Genomic DNA, 19,110 nt, shown 5'->3' with positions numbered 1-19,110 from the left:
GCACACCCATCCACCTGGGAGCCCTTGCCTCTCGTCTCCCTCCTGTGCCACACACAAAGTAGGGGTCACTGCCAGGGCCTGGGGAGTGAACTTCCTCCAGGTTCATGTCACACCTCCAGCTACTTCCCCTCCAGCCAGGGGCCCTCCGGTGCAGGGCTCTGAGTTTCTCTAATACACCCCCAATACAGAGGAAGACGGACAAACATAATTTCTTCCAAGGCAAAAGGAAGTTGATGCCTGACATCCTCTGCTTACTCTCTTGTCTGAGGAATTTTTTCCACGGTAGCCAGCTTCATCTCCTGTAATTTCAGTGACTTTGGGGACCACCATGGTGGTCCACACATGTGAACCTGCTGCTGGGGAGTCAAGAACTGAACCCACCCACCCTCCCCACAGGCAGAGCACACGCATCTACTACAAACCTGCCTTTTGCTTTTCCTACATCATCGGTATGGGTGTCAGGAGAATTAGGTATAAGTACAATGAAATAACTAGGAAGATCACAAATCAAAATGTATTTCTCTAGTAGTCTTCTTTCCAAGATAAGGTAGTAAAGATGAAATTCATGATGATGTTAAGCAGCTCGTGACTTTTCTGGCCATGTTATAAGTTAGTGTTTGGAAGGTCACAAAAGGACTCAAAAATGAGCAGAAAAAGTCAGTGTCACCCTCACGGCTACTTGGGAAAACCACAGTGCTAGTGTCTCTTTCTTTCTTTGTTTCTCCTCACCCCGGAAGAGTGTTTCTGAGTCTTGCAGCACTTAGCTTGGGAACAGGTATTCCTTCTTTTATTTATGGGATGATGCCATCGTAATTCCCACTGCCATTCCTGGCTGTGTTCTTTGTTGTCACTGAGTTGTGACACCAGAGATGGCAGTGTGTCAAAGACAGAGATCTTCCATCCACTGGTTCACTCCAAATGGTCACAAAGGCCAAGGAAGGGCAGGACAAATTCAGAAGCCTAGAATTCCATCTGGGTCTCCCACGCAGGTGGCAGGGTCCCAAGCACTTGGGCCACTGTCTGTTACAGGTGGCTGGCTAGCTGGTAGTCAAACTGCACTCCGATATGGGATGTGGGTGTCCCAAGTATCAGCTTAATCCACTGTACCACAATTCGGACTCCTGGTTCTTTTACTTTAACAACTGCGTTGATGGGGCTTACTTTGTGCCAGGGGGATTGTAAGTACTTTCATTACTTTAATTCATTTAATATTTACAACAACCCTTTCGGGGCATGAAGATAATAATGCACATTTTACAAATCAGGAAAGTGAGACATTATCAAGGTAAAATAACTTGCCCAATGTTAGATGGCCAGCAGGGGGCAGTCTGAGGGCTAACGTCCTTCAGGATGACGTACAAGGATGAGGAGCAAGAGAACTGTCTGAGGCAGTGGAGGGAAGGTCTGTCTGTCTGTCTGTAAGGAAGGCCCAGTTAAGAAACACAAATGCAGAAAGAGGCAGGCTCTGATTCCTGGCTTTGGCTCCTGGCTCCAGCCAATGAGACCTGAGAGGCAGCAGTGATGGCTCAAGTCCTGCATTCCCACCACCCACATGGAACACCCGACTGGATTCCCAGCAGCCAGCTTTGGTCTCAGCCCAGTCGTTGTGGGCATTTGGGGAGTGAAGCACTGGATGAGAGCCCCTTTGTGCTCTTTCTGTGTATGCATTTCCATCTTTCTTTCTTTTCTTCTTTTTTAAAAGATTTATTATTTATTTCAAAGGCACAGTAACAGAGAGAGAGGAAGGGAGGGAGAGAGCAAGACAGAGAGATATCTCCACCTGCTAGTGAACTCCTCAAATGGCTACAATGACAGGGACTAGGCCAGGCTGAAGCCAGGAGTCTGGAACACCTTCTGGGCCTCCCACAGGGGTGGCAGGGGCCTAAGTCCTTGGGCCATCTTCTGCTGCTTTCATAGGTGCGGTAGCAGGGAGCTGGACTGAAAGTGGAGCAGCCGGGACTCGAACTGGCACTCCTATGGGAATCAAGGATGGCGTCGCAGGCAGCAACTTAACTCTCTGCACCACAATGTCAGCCCCTCTTTGCCTTTCAAATAAGTAAATACAGAAAAGATTTTCAAAAATCACAATCTGGACAGGTCACAGTCCATTTTCAGCATCAATAAGGGTGTGGTGTGTGTGGGAACTGCAAAGCCACGGCTTGGTATCTTGGCACAACAGTCAGCTGCAATATTAACTGCAGATACTAAAATGCTCTTGGGATCTCTCCTGAGGTTAGCATTAGAGAACTGGGATCACTAGAAAGTTCTAGAAACCAATTTTCTTCTTTTGCTTTCTTTTTTCTTTTTTTATTTTTGACAGGCAGAGTGGACAGTGAGAGAGAGAGACAGAGAGAAAGGTCTTCCTTTGCCGTTGGTTTACCCTCCAATGGTCGCCACGGCCGGCGTGCTGCGGCCGGTGCACCGCGCTGATCCGAAGGAAGGAGCCAGGTACTTATCCTGGTCTCCCATGGGGTGCAGGGCCCAAGGACTTGGGCCATCCTCCTCTGCACTCCTGGGCCATAGCAGAGAGCCGGCTTGGAAGAGGGGCAACCGGGACAGAATCCAGTGCCCCGACAGGGACTAGAACCTGGTGTGCCGGCACCGCTAGGTGGAGGATTAGCCTGTTGAGCCATGGTGCCAGCCTTCTTTTGTTTTCTAAGGGAGGTTCCTGCTAACCCTGCTACACAGCAACACAAGACAGGTTTCTCTAAACCAAGTAGAAATATATCTAACCATAGTCTCTTCTCAATAATTATGTAGTGATTTGGAGTCCAGTTGGAAAGTTGGAAATAAATAGCTATTTTAGGTTTCTTGTGAATTTTAATTAATTTGTTTAAGCATCTGAACATTCTGTCTCAAAAATCTTGGAAAGTGAAAATCCTCACTCAAAATTATATGGAGAAAGGAAAAGAGAAACAGATGAGAAAGAAGAGTGCTTGGGCAGCTTTCACTGACTTCCAATGAGAAGCATCAACTAAAGGCCATGTTGTCTGCAACGCGAGCACAGGATGAGGGTGGCTGCTGATTCGCAGGCTCAGGCCTCATGCTCGCTGTCAGGACTGAGTGGACACCCGGCTCCTTTGGCGTGGCCTCTAAAGTGACCTGCAGCTGCCAAGCCTTAGCTTCATCCTCAGTGAACTGCAGGTGATAACCTTAAGTCACTTACAGAATGTTGGGTCATGCCTGCAAAGGGATTAAGACAGACCCTTAATAAGGCCCAATAACTAGTTACTATTTTGATTTTTCTTAACATAACTAGATTATTGGTGATCTGAGCTATGACCAGCACTATTAGAGTAAAGTTATGATAGTAGAGGCCGGCACTGTGGTGCAGCAGGTTAAAGCCCTGGCCTGAAGTGCAGGCATCCTATATAGGTGCCAGCTCTAGTCCCGGCTGCTCCTCTTCTGATCCAGCTCTCTGCTATGGCCTGGGAAAGCAGTGGAGGATGGCCCAAGTCCTTGGGCCCCTGCACCCATGTGGGAGAACTGGAAGAAGCTCCTGGCTCCTGGCTTCGCATTGGCACAGCTCCGTCCCTTGCAGCTATCTGGGGAGTGAACCAGCAGATGGAAGACCTTTCTTTCTGTGTCTCTACTGCTCTTTGTAATGCTGTGTTTCAAATAAACTAAATAAATCTTTTAAAAAATAAAGTTATGATAGTAACATCTAAAAATTTTATATTATATATGTAATACAATGTGATAATTTTATGCATGTATGCATGTGTAATGATCAAATCAGGGTAACTGAATTTCCATCTGGCAATGACATTTTTAAAAGAAGAATACACACACATATGTATATATACATACACTTATATCTGTGTCTATGAGGCTCAAAGTTTTTATTTATTTGATCCACTGGAAAGGCAGAGAGCCAGAAAGAGAAAGAGAGAGAGAGAGAGAGAGGGAGAGAGAGAGAGAGAGATTGGTTGATCTTCCATCCACTGCTTGATTCTCCAAATGCCAACAGCAGTCAGGGCTGGGCCAGGCCAGAGCCAGGCGCTGGGAACTCAGCTCTCCTACATGAGTGGCAGTGTCTCACCCTGAGTGATCACTGGCTGCCTGCCAGGGTACACATCAGCAGGAAGCCGGAAATGGAGCAGAGCACAGACTAGAAACCAGGCAGGTTTCTCATGTGGTGTCTTAACCATTGCACCAAACACCCATCCCAGCAGTGTTTTTAATTATCCAATAAATTCTACAACAAATACCATTGGTAGACATTACAATATCTTACCACTTTGCCTACTAGAAATATTTTAGCTATTAAGCAGCCAAAAAGAAAAGACTCAAACACAGTGCCAGAATAGTAGAGAGGGGACAATCAAACGTCTGCATAGCACACAAAAGGGTATGACCAAAAGCTGTTGAGGCCACGAAGCAACAGTGGAAATGGACCTTAGAGACCAGCATTCCAAATAAAGTCCTACTATTATGCTGTGTGTGCTTGGATATGCCACCCCGGGTCTCTACATTTCTGTTTTCTGATCTTTAAGAGAAACCTAAGAAAAAGGTCTCTAATCCACTTGGGGCAATTTGTGGGGAGGGGCTTGGGGCTAGAGGTAACTGTTCACCTTCCTCTTCCCCTCCTAGGTTTAGGATACTCTGCAGGCAGGAAGGAGCGGGGGGACTGTGCTGCTGTCAGTCTAGGCAATCTGTGTTGGAATCATGATTCAGCAAGCCTCCACCAGTTGTTTCTTTGTATATGTTCACTGGTGATGACCAGGGCAGCTTGTCCTCTGACACACTGGCCCTTGTCCTAATACTCCAGTGTCTCTAGGGAGAGCTAGCTGTCACAAACACCCGTTAGCATAACAGGAGAGTAGAGAGAGTGGTGATGCAGGTAAACACATTTTGATGGAGAAAGCACAGATGGACAGGAATAACATGAGGTTTTCTTTTCTTTTCTTTCTTTCTTTTTTTTTTTTTTTTGGACAGGCAGAGTGGATAGTGAGAGAGAGAGAGAGAGAGAAAAGTCTTCCTTTTTGCCATTGGTTCACCCTCTAATGGCTGCTGTGGCTGGCGCATCTTGCTGATCCGAAGCCAGGAGCCAGGTGCTTCTCCTGGTCTCCCATGTGGGTGCAGGGCCCAAGGACTTGGGCCATCTTCCACTGCCTTCCTGGGCCATAGCAGAGAGCTGGCCTGGAAGAGGGGCAACCAGGATAGAATCCAGCACCCTGACCGGGACTAGAACCCGGTGTGCCGGCGCCGTAAGGCGGAGGATTAGCCTGTTAAGCCACGGCACCGGCCTCTTTTCTTTCTTTTTTTTTTTTTTAAAGATTTATTTATTTATTTGAAAGTCAGAGTTAACACAGAGAAAAAAGGAGAGGCAGAGACAGAGAGAGGTCTTTCATCTGCTGGTTCACTCTCTGATTGGCCACAATGTCCGGAACCATGCTGATCTAGAGCCAGGAGCTTCTTCTGGGTCTCCCCATGTGGGTGCAGGAGCCTAAGGACTTGGGCCATCTTCTGCTTTCCCAGGCCATAGCAGAGAGCTGGATCAGAAGTGGAGCAGCTGGGACTCAAACCAGTGCCCATAAGGGATGCCGGCACTGCAGGCAGAGGCTTTACCTGTTACTCCATAGTGCTGGCCCCTGACACGAGGTTTTCTATCCTTATGTTTCATCATGGCTTCAGTTTTGTGACCAACTACATAATAAATCATCAAAAGAATGGATATTGACACTAGTAACCTACTTCTACAACATTCGACTGAATTGCTCCTGACCTTGGTCTTTGTATTTCTTGGAGCTGAATTTATATCTCCTTTGAAAGAGCAGACTTGGGGCTGGCCTTGTGGCATAGCAGGTAGAGCCTCCACCTGCAGTGCTACCATTCCATATGGTCACTGGTTTGAGTCCCAGCTGGTCCACTTCCAATACAGCTCCCTCCTAATGTTCCTGGGAAAGCAGTGGAGGACAGCCCAAGTGCCTGGGCCCCTGCACCTGCACGGGAGACCTGGAGGAAGCTCCTGGTTTTGGCCTAGTCCAGCCCTGGCCATTGCGGCTGTTTGGGGAATAAATCAAAGGATGGAAGATCTTTCCCCCAGCACCCCTGTAACTCTACATTTCAAAATAAATAAAACGAATCTTTAAAAAAATTAAAAAAAGAAAAAGAACAGACTTTCCAATGCTCATCAACATAGCAACGACTGTTTTCACTGAACTAGAAAAAACCATCCTCATATTCATATGAAAACATCAAATACTCTGAAAAACCAAAACAATAATGAATAAAAAGATCAAAACAGGAAGCATCGCAATACTAAATTTCAAGACACATCACATTACCAGCAAAAGATAAAACAAACACATAGATCACTAGAACAGAACAGAAACTCCAGAAATGAATCTGTACATATATTTTTGACAAAGAAGCTAAAACCATACCTCAGAGAAAAAAACAGTCTCTTTAATAAATGGTGCTGAGAAAACTGAGTATCCACATACATATGATTAAATCAAGACACCCTCCCCCAACCGGCTCATCATATTAAAAAAAACAAACCTTAAAATGGATCAGAAACCTACATGTAACATCAGAAAATATGAAATCATTAGAAGAAAATATAGACACTTCAAGACACATGACATTGGATAGGAGCCTCAAAAGCACAGGGAACAAAAACAAAAATAGATAAACAGGATTATATCAAAGTAAGAAGCTTCAGCACAGCAAAGGAAACAATCAATAGAGTGGAGAGACATCCTGCTGAATGGGATAAAATATTTGCCAGCTACTCATCTGACAGAGGCTTAGTATCCAGAATGTAAAAAGAACTAAAGCTCAACAACAAACGATACTAATTCAGTGAAGTAAAGGGCAAAAAAATCTGAATAAGACTTTTCTCAGGAAATACAAATGGACAGGAAAGGCATGAACACATGCTTACTATCTGGCAGTAGGAAAATGCAGATCAGAGCCACAGCGAGGTATCATCTCAGTCTAGTTAGAAAAGCTATTCTCAAAAACACAAAAAATAGCAAACACCAACAAGAATGTGGAGAGGGGAACCCTGTTACACTGAGGCTGAGAATGCAAGCTGGTACAGCCATTATGCAGAACAGCAGGGAGGGAGGGTCTACGAAAAACTAAGAATAGATCTACCATATGACCCAGCTGCTCCACTCCTGAGAACACATCTAAAGGAAATGAAATCAGCATATGAGGGGAAGGTGTTTTGCACAGAAGTTAAGATGTAGCTTGGGACATCTAGATACCGTAATGGAGTACCTGGCTTCTACCGTTGGCAGTGCTTCCAATTCTAGTTTTCTGCTAAGGTGCATGCCATGGCTCATGTACATGGGTCCCTGCCACCATGTGGAAGATACAGATTGATTCTTGGCTCCAGCCTTTGCCTGGCCCAGACCTGTCTACTGTGGGCATCTGGCGACTGAGTCAGTGGACAGAGTCTCTCTCTCTGTGTGTCTCTGCATTTCAAATAAATAATAAATAAAAAATCAGCCTAAGAAAGAGAAACCTGCACTCCCATGTTCATTGCAGCAAGAAGACTTATAATGTCAACAAGAGAGACAAAACATGGATCAATCTAGGAGAATATTCATGGAGGAACTGATCATAAAAATGGAATAATATTCAGTCATAAAAAAAGAGTGAAATCCTGATGTTTGCAGCAAAGTGGATGAAAATTGGAGATCATCATGTTAAGTGAAAAAAAGCCTAGCAGAGCAAGACAAACACCAGAATTTATTAAAAATTTACACAACACACACACAAACACAAGCATCCACCTTTGATTTGGAAACAAAAAGAACAAATTTTTTTAACAGCAAAGAAAAATTCAGGTATCAGAAATTCAAAACATAAATCCCACTGGCTCACTGGGAAGTAAGTGCCCATGAAAGTTTTTTTAAAACCATATTTAATTTATTATTTCTGAGAAATGTTTTTAATTTACATTATAGCCAAATGCTTAATTAAATAGAGCTAAACAAACAAACAAAAAAAGCTAAAAAATCCAAAGTTCAGCAGGAAAATAAGCAAGGGAATTCCTATGTGTTCTGCATACTCTCAAACAAGACTGTACAGCAGAACATGACAGACATATGTCCAGTCAGCTGTTTTGTTTTTTTGAAAGGCAGCATGACAGAGGGACAGAGGGATGGAGGGAGAGACAGAAAGAGAAAGATCTTCCATGTGCTGATTCACTCCTTAAATGGCCACAGTGGTCAGGGCTAGGCCAGGCCAAAGCCAGGAACTTCATTTGGGTCTCCCATATGGGTGGCAGGGGCTGAAGAACTTGGCCATCTTCCACTGCTTTCCCAGGAACATCAGCAGGGAATTGCATTGGAAGTGGAGCAGCTGCGATTCAAACAAGCACTCAAATAGGATGCCAGTGTTGCAGGTGGCATTTTAACCTGCTGTGCCACAATGTTGATCTCTCCAGATATAATTTTAAGAAGATACTATTTTTTCTTCTTGTTTTCTAGACAATTTTCACATAAATAAGTATTTATTTTTTAAAGATTTATTAACTTATCTGAAAGTTAGAGAGAGAGAGAGAAGGAGAGACAGAAGGAAAGAGATCTTCCACTTACTAGTTCACTCCCTAGATGGCTGCAATGGGCAGGGCTGGGCCAGGCAGAAGCCAGGAGTCAGGGGCCAGGAGCTTCTCCTGGGTCTCCCATGTGAGTGCAGGGGCCCAAGGACTCGGGCCATCCTCCACTGCTCTCCCAGGCACATTACTTGGGAGCTGGATCAGTAGTGGAACAGCTTGGACACAAGCTGGTGCCCATATGGGGTGCTGGCACTGCAGGTGGTGGTGGCTTACCCCACTGCACCGCAGCACTGACTCCCAAAGTATATTTTTTGAAAAATGAATAGCTATTGGATATTTTGAAGTTAGAAAAAAATAATCCTTAAGAGAGAAAAGGAATAATTCTGAGACAGAGAGCAGATTCCTGCTGTAGTATATAATTTAGGTGTGGAGATATCTGGTACTAACCAATGCCTTGTCCAGATAAGGATTCTAAAAAGACCAACACAATAACAACTGCTAGTTGAAGTACTTATCACTTATTTCGGCACAAACATGCATGGCATAAAGTCAAAATGAAAAAACAGACCACTATGCCTGAACAACAAAAAGTAATTCTTAAAGAGAACACTCTCACAGGTGAATTACAACATCAGTATCCAATACATTTGTTTCTCTCCCCCACCTCGCTGTGTATTTTCTTTGTTGTGTATCTGGATGAGGTTTAGTAGTCAAGATGTAGAGTCCTGTCTATTTACTGCTTCAAGAACCACACACAGGACGAGGAGGGCACTGAAGGAGAAGACGACAGAAACATAACCAGGACAATTTTGTCATTGCTTGCTGGTGAGGTTTCCCCGCTGCATAACTAGAGTTGGACATAATGGGTCAGGGGAACAGGGATATCGAGTCTCCAGAGTCCTTGTGCTGTCAGTCCCCTCCACAGTCCCCTAGCCGCTGCTGCCTCTTGTCTGTGTGTTAAGGCAGTAGTTAAGATCCCAGACGCAGCTTCTGGCTTCGCATATGCACAGCAAGGCTAAAAGCAGAAACGCGATTGGAGCAGGCGGGCGACATTACCATCAACGCGTGCAGCAGAGGTTGGTGGCCCGGAGTTCCAGGGTTCTCCCCTCTGGCTGCAAAGCACCAAGGGGAAATGCAGCCGGGTAGAGTCAAGGCTATAGGTGTTTCAAAAGATTATCTGGGCTGGCGCCATGGCTTAACAGGCTAATCCTCCGCCTTACGGCGCCAGCACACCAGGTTCTAGTCCCAGTTGGGGCGCTGGATTCTATCCCGGTTGCCCCTCTTCCAGGCCAGCTCTCTGCTATGGCCCGGGAAGGCAGTGGAAGATGGCCCAAGTCCTTGGGCCCTGCACCTGCATGGGAGACCAGGAGAGGCACCTGGCCCCTGGTTTCGGATCAGCAAGATGCGCTGGCTGCAGTGGCCATTGGAGGGTGAACCAACAGCAAAAAGGAAGACTTTTCTCTCTGTCTCTTTCTCTCACTATCCACTCTGCCTGTCAAAAAAAAAAAATTCAAAAGATTATCTGTATTTCAGTGAATCTGCTTGATTTTTCAATGACTTTATCTGGATACACCAAATCCTTCGCCTGGGGAGCATCCCATTAGCAGGGCACCTGCTTGCCAGGGGCTCAGGCTGCAGGGCTGCTGGTGGGTCAGCTCAGTGGCATGTTCCAGGACTGGTTTCCTGACGCCAGCCCGGAGTCCACTCCCCCGGCCTTCCCATGGATTTTGAAAGCACCTACCTTCCTGGATTAAAACCATTTCCACTTAAGAGAGTGTGGCTTCCTGTTCTTGCAAACGAACCTGGACTGCTAACTTGAATCAAATTGCAATTTGGAACTAAAATGTCAAAGTAGTAAAGGGATAGGTAACAGATTTTCATTTTACCCACTGGAATCTATATGGTAGCCATGTTTGCATAAATAAAAGGAGCAAGAATGGCAGCACCGCTCTGGGATCATGGGTAGGTAGGACATGCATGCAGAGGTCGCTTCTAAGATGGCCAGGAAGGGTTGGCAGTCAGTAGGAGGCTGAATTATGGGGGAACCTTATGAATATCTGAGAGTTTAAGACCTCTGGCCAACAGACTGCACACTTAACCACAGCCATTGCTGCCACCAATATCCAAACAAAAATCACTTTTAATTCTGTGCTGACATTTCATTAAATGATGCAAGAGCACACCCAGTTATATGCCCCTCATAATTACGCCAGTATCAAACTGAGAAAGCACCATGGCTTCACATGGGATCTGTTTTTGACCTTGCTAACAGCTTCCTGTGACTTTCCAGCTATCTTTTGAACTGTTATTTGTTCTTGAGAGCGAAAGAGCTTTATACAGACCCACATGTTCAGCTGCTCCACACAGATACAAAAAACTGTTGCTTGACTGTGTATATTACAAATCTGAACATTGAAAGTGCATGACAGTATTAGGAATAAATGACTTAGAATTTCTCCAGTCCGAGGAAGCCAACCCAAACAAAGGAATTCCATATAGTTCCGATGAGTTAAATAACATGTAGTGGAGTTTTACTGTTGGTCATTGGCACAGCACAGTTGAAACTCAAGCCCAGCCAAGATCTGTGTCTCACCAGCTGTTTCTTGTCCACACCTAACTTGACTTACTGACCTGTTACCTACCCCGTTTTGTAACTAGCAGAGAGAGAAGGGCATAGCCAAGGCACAAAAGCAATTACTATAGCATGCCCAACTACCAAACTCTAACTTAGCAAAAGATCATGCTAGACTCTAAGGACATGTGTATAGTAGAAGTGACTCTACCACACTGTTTGTCATTCTGGAAGCAAACTGAGCTGTTAGCCTAGAGGAGGACGATGACTAAGAGTATAAGAAATTCTTCACCTGCATACATTTGATCTTGATTCTCGAGAGCTCCATTTCAACAAGAATTAGTTGCACATTCAACAGATAATGTCTAAAGGCCTACATCTATTGGTCCATCACCTGAAATTAAGTTTGCTATTTAACTGCATATGTGAAAAACAGAGGCTACAAGAGTGAATTTCATAGACCATGTTGTGATCCTTGTAAAGATGTCATTTTCTGATGCCGGCGCTGTGGTGTAGCAGGAAAAGCTGCCGCCTATGACACTAGCATCGCATATGGGAGCTGGTTCAAGTCCCGACTGCTCCACTTCTGATTCAGCTCCCTGTTGATAAGTTTGGGAAAGCTGTGGAAGATGTCCCGGGTCTTTGAGCCCCTGCACCCATGTGGGAGACCAGGTGAAGCTCCTAGCTCCTGGCTTGGGCTTGGCCCAGCCCTGGACATTGTGGCTATTCGGAGAGTGAACCAGCAGACGGAAGATCTATTTCCATACCGCCTCCCCCAGTAATTCTAACTTTCAGATAAATAAATCTTTAAAAAATGTCATTTTCTATCACTAGAATCAACATTCCAGTATATTTTGCTTAAAAGGGTAAAATTCTAAACAAAAGTTACCTTTGTACCTAAAACAATTCAGTAACACGCACTATCGCTGAAGCTCAAGTTGAATGTTTGAGCGTCCGTGTATGAATTTCCAGCTGTTGCTGTGATAAATCACAGGCTTAAAACAACGTAAATGGATTACCTTCCAACTGGGGGTGAGGTCCTAAAATGCATGCTGTTAACAGGCAGTGCTGCGTTCCTTTGTGGAAGCTCAAGGGGAGAATTCGTTTTCTTGCCCTTGGCAAGTTCTAGAGTTCACCTGCATTCGCTGGCCCATGGTCCCTTTCTCCATCTTCAAAGCCAGCAGAGCGGCATATTCAAGTTTCCTCCTGCTTTGACCTTTGCCTCTGCAGTCACCTGGCTCCCTCCCTGGCTGTGCCCCTGCTACCTCCTTTTATAAAGACCTTGTGATTACTCTGGGCCTCTCATATAATTCACAGATCTCTTCCCATCTCAGAATCCTTACCTTAACCAGCTCTGCAGAATCCCTCCCGCTGTCTAAGGTAATGTATTCTTGGGTTCCAGGAATCGGGAGCTGAACAACTTTGGGTGGGTGGGCGGCATTATTCTGTCTACCATAATTACTAAGCCCACATCTATAACAAGAAGGACACTAAAATACCTTTGCAGCTAACTGTGTAATATTAACCAACAGTACTTGCTTAAAAAAAGCTATTTATAAGAAATTCCTAAATAAGAATTATAGAGCCCAGTCTACAATTTCTATACAACACGATTAATTTAAAGGCAAACACAGGAAGTTTTTCCCTCACAGGTCCTTTTCCTGCAGTGAAAACCACACACGCTTTGACTTTGTTCCGGTGAGTGAGTGGTGGGCACATCCTGGTCCTTAGAGACAATGCATCCTCCATCAGGGACACAGGCCTGGGCCTGATGCTGACGTGGCTGCAGCCTGGCAGGGAGGCCTAAGTGTTACCTGTTTGAGTAAAGCGTAGTCCTGTCGTGGGGGTAATGCTCATTGACGTATAATGAAGAAGAAGAAATGGTGGTTGCCAGGGAGGCAGCTTCAAACAGCGACGGAGTGCTGGGCACCAGGTCTGGCCGGTGTCGGGAGCCCAGGGCTGGGGAAGGAGAGCAACACACGCTCATAACTCTCAAGAACAAAGGCAGCTTCAGTGTCTCTCACAATCTCAATGAGTCAAAAGCCTTCATTTCACTTACCAGGCTGCAAATTAAATTATGAGTTAACTGCACTCTCCCAAGTTTTCCCAAGCTGCTTGCAAACAGGTCAGACACAAAGTAAATCACACTGATCAACACCAGGAATGTTCTCTTAAAAACCAAATGAATGGGCTGGCACTATAAAGCTGCTGCCTGGAGTGCTGGCATCCCATAGGGCGCTGGTTTGAGTCTCGGCTGCTCCTCTTCCCATCCAACTCTGTTACAGCCTGGGGAAGCAGTAGAAGATGGCCCAAGTCCTTGGGCCCCTGCACCCACATGGGAGACCCGGAAGAAGCTCCTGGCTCTTGGCTTTGGATGGGCATAGCTCGGGCCATTGCGGCCATCTGGGGAGTGAACCAGCGGATGGAAGACACCCCCCGCCCCCGCCTCCCTGTAACTCTGCCTTTCAAATAATAAATAAATCTTTTTAAAAAAACGAATGAGGTAACTTCTTATTTTAAAAAGATGGCATAAAAAACTCCCAGGAGCTCAAGGCAATAACTAGACAGAAATGTCAAGGCTGGCTGGCAGGGGCGCCACTGGGGAGGAACCTGCTTTGCCCACTCTGGGATTCATGGACCTATGACTCTCAGGTGAGACCTAAGAAGTCAGACTTTACAAAATTCAGAAAACAAATTTTTCACCAGGCAAATGCTCAGCTGCATGTTAACCCTGTTTGAGTTCACATACCCAGGCACTCTAAAGTGGGCTGCGGGGGTCTTAACTGCTGGGCTAGATGCCTGCTCCACTGAACCTGTTTTTATGTTTGTAAGATGTGCACTTTTCACTATAGTTAGAGCCATTAAAATATTATTTGTTTATTTAACAGGCAGAAAGACAAAGCAAGAGAGAGAAATCTGCTATCTGCCTGCTCACTTTGCCAAATGTCTGCAAAAGTCAGGGCTGAGTCGGACTGAATCCAGGAGCCAGGAACTCAGTCAGGGTCTCCCACATGAAGGCAGGGACCCAAGTACTTGAGCTATCACCTGCTGCCTTCCAGGGTACACATTAGCAGGATCAAAGTTGGGATACGAATCTAGGGACTCCAACACAGGATATGGGCAACCCAAATGGTGTCTTAACACCTGCCCCTTTCTCCAAACTTATTTTTAAATTGTGTTAAAAGTTCAAATAGTATGCTCAGTATGACTCCAAAAGTTAAAGCAGGGGGTCCAATTGTGAATATTGGGGAGGAGTGCGGAGATAAACAGACTCACGGTGTCCAAAAAGTTGAAAAATAGAAAGGTGGTGCATATACTGCACTGGTTCTCAGATGAGCTATCAGGCCTACTGTTTCAAACAGACAGATGCTGGGGCTGGAGCTGTGGCATAGCGGGCTAAGCCTCCACCTGCATCAATGACATCCCCTATGGGGGTCGCTTTGAGTCCCGGCTGCTTCACCTCTGATCCAGCTCCCTGCTAATGCACTTGGGAAAGCTGTAGAAGATGGCCCAAGTGCGTGGCCCCATGCACCCATGTGGGAGACCCAGAAAGAACTCCTGGATCCTGGCTTTGGATCGGCCCAGCTCCGGCTGTTGTGGCCATTTGGGGAGCGAACCAGCAGATGGAAGAAGATCTGTCTCTCCTTCTGTAACTCTTCCTCTCAAACAATAAATACATCTTTAAAAAATCATCAGATGTTACACCTGAAAAGCTCTCTGAAGGTCAACGAGAAACCCTTTTGACAATGGTCTTTGAAAATTTAACATACAATTTTAAAATGACTTTATCTGCACAATCCTGTTCATGTACAAGGTCTGGTCTCTTAATAAAACCATTGAGGGCATCTGGAGAGCAAATTAGTAATGGGAGATCGCTTTCTGCCTCTCAAATAAATAAATAAAATGAAAAACAGCTCATCCTAGTTCCCAGGATGAAGACACCTGTAGTTTTGCATGTGCACTCAGAAAACTAAGCAGGGTAGGGGAGGGGGTAGACACACACACAGTGGGAGGGGGCAGCCAGCTGTGAGCAAGCAGCCAGGACAGCTCACGAACCCTTCCGTCCCCAGCTCTGGAAAAAGCTGGTTGAGCGGAAGAAAGGATAGAAAGTCAACAACACAGCCCATGTGCAAAGGGGCAGGAACACCACCCTGTTCTAAAGAGACAGGCAAAGAAAGCTCCAAGAGAAGGCTTTCCAAGGGGTCGTTACCATGTTCATGGAAGGGAGGCATTCTTTCTTTTTTTTTTTAAAGATTTACTTATTTTTTTATTTGAAGGTCAGAGTTATTGGGGTGGGGGAGGCAGAGAGAGAGAGAGAGAAAGAGAGAGAGAGAGAGAGAGAGAGAGAGAGAATCTTTCCTCCGCTGGTTCACTCTCCAAATGGTTGCAACTGCCAGAGCTGGGCCAGACTGAAGCCAAGAGCATGGAACTCCATCTGGGTCTCCCACATGGGGGCAGGGCCCAAGCATTTGGGCCAACTTTCCAGCTCTTCCCAGGCCATTAGTGGGGAGCTGGATCAGAAGCGGAGCAGCCAGGAGTCGCACTGGTGCCTACATGGGAAGCCAGTGTTGGAGGTGGCAGCTTACCCTGCTATGCCACAGCACTGGGCCCCATGCATTCCTTCTTAACTCTTTTTTCATACCCTTTTTCTCAAACTTCAGGAGATGTTGCGATTCTCAAAGGGCAATACACACAGAAAGATCTAACAGGGGTGGGGAAGCTTCTTTCTGCCAAGAGCCATTTGTATATTAATAACATCATTCGTGGGCCACACAAAATTTCAGCTTAAAAGTTAGCCTGCTAAACCTCTATTGTATTTCAAGTTGTGCACCTGGGGTTGCCTTCACTGGGCCAGAGCAAATGACCTCGTGGGCCTTACATGGCCTGCAGGCCAGAGGTTCCCCACCCAGATGTAAAGTGTCACCTTCTTTATTGGATTAGAAAAGGACAAACAAGCAATCAACTCGATAGGTAGGGAGAGGAATGTGATACAATTCAGCATTTGTTCTTGAAAAGCGAACTCCCTTGATCTGGTTATGAGGATCAACTACTGCAAACTTCTTTGTCCATGGGGAAACATTAGATGCATTCCCTTTAAAATCAGTCACCACGTCTATTCATCAATGAGTGCAAAATCCTGGCCAGCAAGCAATAAAGGAAAGATACAGGTCTATACAGGAGCCACAGCCAGCACATCCAATTCTTATCAAGTTTAACATCTGCACAAGCAGTACATATTGTACATGTCCTCAAATCCCCATAAGTCTTCCCTTCTGGCTTTCTGTTAGTGTCCTTTTGAGCATGGACCATATTCTTTTTTTTTTGTGTTTTTTTTTGAAAGGCAGAGATACAGAGAAGCAGAGGAAGAGAAGAGAGGTCTTCCATCCACTGGTTCACTCTCCAGATGGCCACAATGGCTGGAGCTATGCCGATCAGAAGCCAGGGACCAGGAGCTTCTTCTGGGTCTCCCATAAGGGGGCAGGGGCCCAAGCACTTGGGCCATCTTCTACCACTTTCCCAGGTGATAGCAGAGAGCTGGATCAGAAGTAGAGCAGCCAGGACTCGAACCGGTGCCCATATGGGATGCAGGTGACAGCTTTACCTGCTACGCCACAGCATTGGCCCCACTTTAAAATTTTTAATTGATACTCTTTCTTTCTTACAGTAGGTATTTTATATTTTTCCTGCTGTGAATTTACACATATAAACTAGTCATAAGGACCATTAATGTCTTAAAAAAGTCACATGTGTTTACCTTCTTCATCAAGGCTACTAAAACTCTGTCCTTCGGTCAGCAGATCTCGCTTCTCATCCTTCCATTCCTGGCTAATGGAGGACACGATCTCCTGAGAGGTCGCCTTTAAGGCGGCGATGGAATTGCACCGCTTCTTAGAAGGTGAGGCCTTCAAAACTGGAGGGAAGACAAGGGAGACACAAATCAAAGCACTTACTGTGAAGCCGTGTTAGAACTTTATCAATGAAATTAATATTTTACTTGTTATTTATGGATATGTCATTATCTAAGTAGATGGCAAAAATCTTATGTGATAGGGAGATGAAACTGTTTTGGCCATATTATTTGCCCAAAATGATTTGACCTAAGTCAGAATATTCTAGAATAAATTAAAGTTGAAAATTTCTCTCCAGTTTCCAAAATCAAGTCTCATTTAAGGTGAAATTTAAATGCTTGCTTGCCAAAGAATTATTTTCCTTCCTCCACACCGTGTTTTCCTTGTGCTGGGAGGAGAATGGGTAGATGGATGAACGCAGATGGTGAAGTACGAAGAATTCTCACGACCTCGCTTTTATTAACTTGCGACTAGGAATTTCTAAAGAGGCCCATGTTTAATCTTAGACACACAGTGCCCGATTTAGCCAAGTTACTTCAGGCGGCTTTTTTTCTTTCTGTGACTTTCCACTGAAATGTTCTACTCTACGGGTCTTGATAGGTCATGTGGCATCAGCCACCTAATTCCCTCTTGATCTTTGTTCAGAAGGACCTCTGCAGCCTGAGCAGTGTGTTGGGAACTGGACCCACACCAAAGTCCTTCACCGTCCATCCATCACGCTTGCTGAGGGCTGTGACTTTGCACAGGACATGTTGCTGGGGGCGGCTTAGACTGCGGCCAGACCAGCCCTACCTATATTCATTCTTTGCTGCAATAATTCTTCTTGGCTTAATATTGTCAGAGAATCTCCGTGGAGGGTAGGAAGGAAGATGATGCTTATCTATTATGCCTTTGAGGGATTTACTTTTTTGGTAGTACCTCTCTCCTTTGGAGCTTGCGCAAAGGGGTAACCTGTTGGCAAATGTACTGGGCTTACTGTGCTAGCCTTGGGAATCTCAGAGCTTGGATGACATTGCTCATCTGTGGCCTTCCTCCAGGCAGCCTGTGAGAACTTAACTGGAGAAGGACTTTGGGACACACAAATGAAAGCTGGAGAGAGGGCAACGTCTCTACTTTGAAGTAGGGAAGGTTTGTCTGTCCCTTGAGCAGTCTTCTCAGCACGACTGCATCAATACCTTCATCCTCTTTATCAGTAAGGCCTGTGGAAGAAAGCTTTGGGGTTTGGAAGCCAACATTCACAGAACAGACCTCAAATTCTCCACCCCTGACCTGGCCCTTTCACAGGCACAGAATCTCAGAGTTCCTAGAGCTAGCAAGCCCATACTGCACGTGTTCTTTTCTCTTGGTGGCTCACTTTCTACCTCTTCAGCATTCCATTTTCTGGTGAAAACGAGGGGGGGAAAAGACAAAGCTAAAATTTGCCTTAGTGAGAAAGAGATTTTGAAGATTTAAAAACTCATCAAAATGGATTTTAATAATAACAAAGTTGGCCAAATAAGTGTGTTTTCCTTAACTCCCCTTTCTATCAAACAGTGGTTTCCCATTTTTTACAGGTCTCCAGGAATCAGCCACACTCTGGCTTCTGCCTGAACATTCTGCTGACTCTCATGAATATTTTATAAATTTTTATAAACTCCTATCTTTCAAGATAATAATGTACATTGAAGTCAGAGGATATCAGGTGTTATTTGGGGACCACTCAGGGTCCCTGAGGGCTCTCTCAGAACATCTGCAAAGTTAGAACTACTTTCACAGTAATGTTATGCTGCCATTGCCTTTTTTAGTCCATTCTTGCAGAGTTTTCAAGAGGCCACGTGACCTGTCCTATCAGAACTGAACTCAGAAGCAGAAGTAAGGCCCCACTACTCAGCCAGCCTTCAGATTAAAAAAACAAAACAAAAACAAATGCAAAACAACATCACTCTTTATGCTCAACTCCTTGTTCTGAAAATGTATTTTTAATAAATATTTTTGTGAAATAAAAAAAATTTGTTAACATTGAGTTACATTAACATGCATTGTGTTTTGTTATCAATTTTTAATTTCTACTATGCGAAACATAGTATAGCTCACTATAACCCAAATAATCAAAAGCTCTTTTTAAGACACAATAAAGTAGTACCTTTGATATACATGAAGTCAATAACAAAAATAAAAAAAAAGATAATAAA

General features: G+C 45.0%; 1 protein-coding gene across 2 annotated transcripts in view; it reads right to left on the bottom strand.

Annotated features, from left to right (window-relative positions):
* The window catches only part of PIP5K1B (phosphatidylinositol-4-phosphate 5-kinase type 1 beta), a 324,487-nt gene that overhangs the window by 48,209 nt on the left and 257,168 nt on the right, over positions 1-19,110 (bottom strand). For both annotated transcript variants that reach the window (XM_062207066.1, XM_062207065.1), the window contains 2 exons: positions 16,846-17,001; positions 12,905-13,049 (listed from right to left, as the gene is read on the bottom strand). In XM_062207066.1, the coding sequence (XP_062063050.1) occupies positions 12,905-13,049; positions 16,846-17,001 (301 nt within the window). The remainder of the gene's footprint in view (positions 1-12,904; positions 13,050-16,845; positions 17,002-19,110) is intronic.

The sequence above is a fragment of the Lepus europaeus genome, chromosome 12 (assembly GCF_033115175.1).
Source record: "Lepus europaeus isolate LE1 chromosome 12, mLepTim1.pri, whole genome shotgun sequence".
In the NCBI taxonomy this organism is placed as follows: domain Eukaryota; kingdom Metazoa; phylum Chordata; class Mammalia; order Lagomorpha; family Leporidae; genus Lepus; species Lepus europaeus.
Note: the sequence above shows the minus strand (reverse complement) of the source record. Positions and strands in the feature narration are given on the sequence as shown.